At 41.2% G+C, this 6,000-nt stretch overlaps 1 protein-coding gene across 2 annotated transcripts in view; it reads left to right on the top strand.

Moving 5' to 3' along the window:
• The first annotated feature begins 714 nt into the window (after positions 1–714).
• fgf13a (fibroblast growth factor 13a) overlaps positions 715–6,000 on the top strand; it is a 76,931-nt gene continuing 71,645 nt past the window's right edge. Inside the window, exons 1-2 of one of the 2 annotated variants that reach the window (XM_026331100.1) lie at positions 715–949; positions 2,447–2,609. In XM_026331100.1, coding sequence (XP_026186885.1) covers positions 2,561–2,609 — 49 coding nt within the window. In that variant the 5' untranslated portion in view covers positions 715–949; positions 2,447–2,560. Of the gene's footprint in view, positions 950–2,007; positions 2,141–2,446; positions 2,610–6,000 lie in introns of those variants that run through there. The other variant, XM_026331101.1, reaches the window with a different exon arrangement.

Here is a 6,000-nt window from a genome sequence, read left to right as displayed (position 1 = left end):
CACTGAAAAACTGGAGATAACAATACAACAAATCTCTCTCCATTACAAAAAACAATAAAACTAAATTTTTTATTCATGTGTTGTATGTATCTGTGACGTAATACTAATCCCTCCCTCCCCCAGTGTAACCTCTTTGAGCCCTCACAGACTGATTGGTCAGCAATTGATTCATGGTCTATTTGATTCTGGTTGGGTGCTGAAATAGCTGCTATCATAAATAACAAACAGGCATCCCCTCACTGCCACTGAATGCTAATGAACAGTCACATCTCATGATTAAAGAAAGAAATAAATCAATAGGTTTTCTCCAAAAAAACTAAATAACTAAATAAAAATGAACTGAGCAGTAAAATACTGCTGTCTATTAGCTTTGTTAATAATGTAGGCTGCAATGTGGCTCATGACCAGAAGATGAAAAATACTGTAGCTTATACTGAAGCTGCATTTCAACAGTCAGATGACCATATTAGATACTCCAAAGCATGGTGCCACTACACATGCCTTAACTCAGAGTAAATGCTGTAATGATTTCACCATTTGAGGAACAGACACTTATCGAAACAGGCCAAACAGGGCAGCTTAAAATGCCTCAGGAAGATTTTGTGCATGTGAAGAAAGTTTGAAAGGAGTCCAGTTTCTTCTAAAAATAGTAACCATAGAGATCTTGTAACCCCCAACCCACAGGTCTTGTTCCTCTGCTGTTATTGAGTTCTAACAGACGTGCAGGGACAAGAGCTATGATAAAAAGCCTGCAAAGATCGGACTGGGACTGGAGCAGAACACCAGAATTACAGCTGATTAAAGTTATACTGATATAATAACTACAGACATTAAAAGTGGATTTTGATGTCAGTGTGGCTCATTTTCCATTTGGACCTGGATGGTTTCATGAGAGTCCAAATGAAGGATGAGTCTCAACTTGTAGGCTTCGTCTTTACAGCTCTTTGAGGTAAGGACCTCACATTGTTCAGGTTTCACTAAGTACATTTCTAAACACTAACATGCTCTTTCATTATTAGTCAGTAATAAAAAATGAATCAATGAAGAAATACTGTGTGGTGCATAGCTTTTCCATACAGCAGGGACAGATCCTTTTTATTATTCCTAAACTTTGCTTCACAGTTACTTCAGTTTAAGATAATTGGCAGAATGTGCTGTGAGACATTCTCAAGCAGACTGTTTCTCTGTAGTGCATTGGAGCCACTGGCCCTCTACTACTACTAGATGTTATGAAATCCTAGTGCTAGTGTATTTTCTTAAACAAAACAAACTTTCTGCAGCAGCCATAAGCAGTTCCCGTGCTGAAACAGTTTTATTGTGTTAATGCTGCACCATACAGAGAACAAACTCACCTGCTTGGATTTATTGTCGATTTTTGGACAAATCTGGCTCAGTATTTTCTTAAAACCATTGTATCACTTTTACAAAGATGATTTAGTTGCATAATTGTTATTTGCATATAAATAAATGAATGCATGGAGCATAATTATTGTTGAGATGATGATAAAAGTCAAAGAAAAGACGGCGGGTCTTAGAGAGTATGTAGAAAATGCGCAGGCTTTGTGTGAATGGGGCAAGGCAGAGCTCTGACAGCTGAATGAGAGCAACAGTGAGATGGTGTGCAGCATGCAGCACGACCCCCTGCTTTAATTCATCAGCACCTCGACAGCACGACGTGCGCATTGGCTGCATTTCTGGATGGAACGGCTCGTTTTCATCTCGGCAGTGACACTTAAGTCGAAAAGCAAACGTGCACGGTGTGACTCGGTGCTGGATCGGGGGGAGCGCTCTCACGCTGTGTATCCTGTTGATTCTGCCTGCCGAGCGTTTAGAGGAGCAGAGCTCGTCAGTAGGAAAAGCTTCACAGAAACAGACCTGGTCACAGAAGCCCCGGGGATTTTTTTGTAAATAGGACGACCAGTGACTTCTATTGTTTTTCTACGCTGACTGGAGATCTCAGGGGAAAACCTGCGCCCCGGTCTCTGTTTTTTTTTTTTTTTTTTTTTTTTTTTTGCTTCTATTATTTTGCCACAGTCAATCAGGTCGGGGTTTTTTTGTATGCAACATAACAGGATTGATGCTGGAAGCGTTTTCTTTCATCAATGTGCATTGATGTAGCAGAAAACGTGGAAGAGATAAGGTAGGTCAACGCGCGGGTCTAAAACACTGGACAGGCTGTGCCAATACAGACAAGCAAACAGGCGGATTCTCAGTGTGTGTGTGTGTGTGTGTGTGTGTACTGAAACCGAGGGTTCCTGTCTTGTGAGTGTGTTCAGAGAAAATCAATAGTTGGATGTATTCATTGATAACCAGTTTGTAAATACCTTGCAGCTCGAGTAGCCCCACACGGTCCATTGTCTCATAACACGGCCCCGCTGTAACGCCGAGCGCTGCTGCTGTGTTATGAAAGAAAAATGTGATTTGATGAATGTTTCTCTCTCCACAGAGCCCTTATCTCAGCACCTGCAACCTTTGCTACGGATTTCATTGGGGACAGGCAGCAATTAAAAGGATTACGATACTTGTCTAAATCGGGAATTACACATCCAAACTGGGATCTATGAGTGGAAAAGTGGCGAAGCCTAAAGAAGACAAGGATGCTTCCAAGGGTAAGATGCGAGTCTTTCCTTGCACAGATTGCTTTAACCCGAAACCACAGGTTTGAACGCGGCCATGCACCCATTCCTTCCCTGCATGGTGCTAGAGATCGACCTCTGAGCTTTGACTGGGAACAACAACAGCAGCCACTGGATGTTGAGCCATCCCCAGCACGGTGCATGTGGAAATAGCTGTTTTAGATCAGAGCAGTTGCTACTGTAGGCCTATCTGCTGCACGACGCGATGGTTTGAGATCACATGCTTTGCTTCCATTGCCTCGTCAAAAACAGAGCCAACTGGATCAAGCTAAAGAGCCGTAATGTTGCAGACCTGTAGGCTACAGTGTCACACACTGTGCGCACTATGATTTCATATGAAAGGTAAACATTACAACGCTGAAGCGATGCCAGTGATATCCGAATGTGTCACTGGCATCCTGTTGAAATGTCCCTTTGTGTTTCTCGCTGGCACCTTATCCGCATAGTGAGCCGCACATCCTCAGCACAGCTGTACGAGAATGAAGCGCGGAGCCTTTTTGGTCGCGTAGCCGGAGTTTATGACCCTATGGCGTTAAAATAAGGCCCTTTGCCTCCTAAGAAAGAGAAGTAAACTGCGTGTCCATTGCCATGGAGACAGAGCGGAGACAGGGTTGCCAGAGAAACCTGGCTGGACTAATCATGGTAAACGCTCCATCCACACTGGGGATGTGCACGACACTTTACGCACGGGCACACACATAACTGCACCTTTGTCTTTGTGCTCGGTTTTCTATTAAAACATAAGACAATGCGCAAATGCACAAATAAATCCCATGGTGGTTAACAAAGAAAACAATTTTACTGCGTCAGTAAATGTTTCCACACGTAACCCAGAGGCAACACCAAAAACCATCACACCATGTTGTGTATTTTCATTGTAGCTGTTATAATCAACATGAATGGGTTTCTGTATTTTTCAGCCCAATATACAAACACAACTAATAAACCTGTAGCCATATAGTCTCCCGTTTTACTTTAAGAGTACAGGAATCCACCTGGATCTCTGACTCTGTTCAAGGTTTTCCCAACAAATCAATAAACCTAATTGGCTTATTTTGGCAATAACTGAACTATACAGATTAAATATAACCTGTTGGAACAAGCAGATTCTAGGCCAATTAAAAAAAAAATAGCAAGGAAACAATATTTTAACCTTTTCAAAAGCTACTATATCTTGAAGAGGAGTCTCACTGCTCAGCCGGTCTACATAATTAGTTGAAATGCAGGAACAGCCTTTTAAAAAAAAAAGTATTTTTCAGTTTAATTTCCTGCTTGTTTTAGTCATGTCTTTTAGTTAATTTGAAGTTCTGATTACATAATAGGCCAGTGTTTTATGTAATGATGGTGCATACTGTGCAATAGTGGTTCATTAACAAGAACATCTCTATCAAATGAATCAGTTTTAGAGGAAACGGCAAGTGTTTTGTCTTATCCTGAGACTGCAGAAATCTGGTACCTTCTTTTTGTTTGTGATTAAAGTTTTTGTTTGCAGGGCCAGACAAATAAATGTAAGATAACTATGTCAAACTAAAATAAAACAAAACTCCAGTTACAGGATAGAAATAGCCTGGCATGTTTTGCAGAATAAACCGAGCAAAATATGCACCAAAGAAATGATTACAAGATTAACCTCTGCACCACCTTTCTCTCATCGCTCTCCAGACATCAACACCATGTGTGAATGGCTGACTCATTTAAGTGCTAGGGCAGCACCACCTCCAAAATTCTCAAATGAGATAGAAATGTCTTCACCTCAACTAAGAATGCTCAAAAGAGCTCTGTCTACCGTTATAGATGCACAGCCAAAAACCAATAGCTCGTGTGGCATTGCTGCCTTCCAATTTTAGGGAAAAAAACAAAACAAAACAAAAAAACAAAAGAAATAAATGCAGTCCACTGTCCACATCTCTGAGAGGGTCACTTGGTGCCAGCTGCCCTCCATCTGAGACTTGAATGGCACAAGAGCAGGGAAAAGCACAGAGAAAATCAGCAGTGACCCTGCCAACATTGGCAACCACCTGTCCAACAAATTATTTCAGGGAAACAGTCCATTAAAGCTGGAACGACCTGCCACCTCCACAGCTTTTTTTCTGCAAGCTGTTGGCCTAAAGAAGCTTCTGACTGCCCTGCTTTTTTAGAGCAAAAGCGACACCCCCGTTTCAATTGATCTGCTCTCATCATTTTAAAAACACTTTTTTTGGACTCACTCCAGAGTGTCTCAGTTATTTCTACTTACTTACAGTTAGTACATTATCTAAACATTACAGTGTTAGTTGTATATATGTGGGTTAATTAGACTTCAATTGTCCCATTTCAAGTTCAACCACTTAAAGCTAATTATTGATACATAATGAATAACTACAACATGCATATCTTGGAACTTGAGTTACAATATAACTCTGTAATGATAGAAAAACAGAGAGATAAAGAATAAACTTCTGCCCAAATAAAGGTAAACTGAACAAATATATTTCCTCTGTTCCTGCTGTTTTCTTGTGGTTGGCTGGTATAGGTTTTGTGACAGTAATCTGTTTTGTTGCTTAGTCAGAAAGGCCATAGTTCATGCTGTAGTGAAAACAACATGTGGGAACAAAAAGTATGCAGTGACAGAGAGATGGAGAGATAGATGGAGAGATGGAGAGAGAGAGAGAGAGAGGGGTGTTATGGGGTAGGAGGCGGCGGTGTGAGCTCCAATATCAACACCAGAACACCAGTGAATCACGGTATGTTAGTTTCCCCCTGTCCTTGTGAACCTAAGTTTCCCAGACAGTGATGTGTCAGAGCGCGACATACACACTATCTCAACTTTACAACTTTCCAGAGCTGGAGGACTCAGCTACATGAACTCTGGTTTACATTGAAGCAATGTGCATTAAATATGCACACACTTCCAACCAGCCCATTTGACCTTATGTAATACACTCTAATCTCAGAGTCTCTGTCACATTTTATATTTTCAGTTTAGGAAAGCCAACACGTATCGTGTTATGATCCGTTTTTCCTCTTTGTATCTCCTGAAGATGGTGTTGAAATCCCACATTTGTTCAAAAACTTTGCACTTTTCTCACTCTTTTCAGACTTCACCTCAGTAAACCATTGATACTCAGACTCTCCCTCTGGGTCCTGAACTACTGCCTCAAATTGCAGAATCGAGAGGAGCAGAAGACATAAATCTTACATATTTACATGCAGATTAATTCAGTGCAAGGCCAGCCACAGAACTGAATCAATAGATACCCAGAGAGGAGTTTGGAGGAGCTTCATTAATCACAACGTAGACAACTCTGTCCTCCACAACAGTGACACCTGCTCTAATATCACAGGCATAACCACATGATCTAATGGCTGGCTTGAATGGCATGTA

The sequence above is a fragment of the Mastacembelus armatus genome, chromosome 10 (genome assembly GCF_900324485.2).
Source record: "Mastacembelus armatus chromosome 10, fMasArm1.2, whole genome shotgun sequence".
Lineage (NCBI taxonomy): Eukaryota > Metazoa > Chordata > Actinopteri > Synbranchiformes > Mastacembelidae > Mastacembelus > Mastacembelus armatus.
This window is presented reverse-complemented; position numbering and strand designations above follow the sequence as displayed.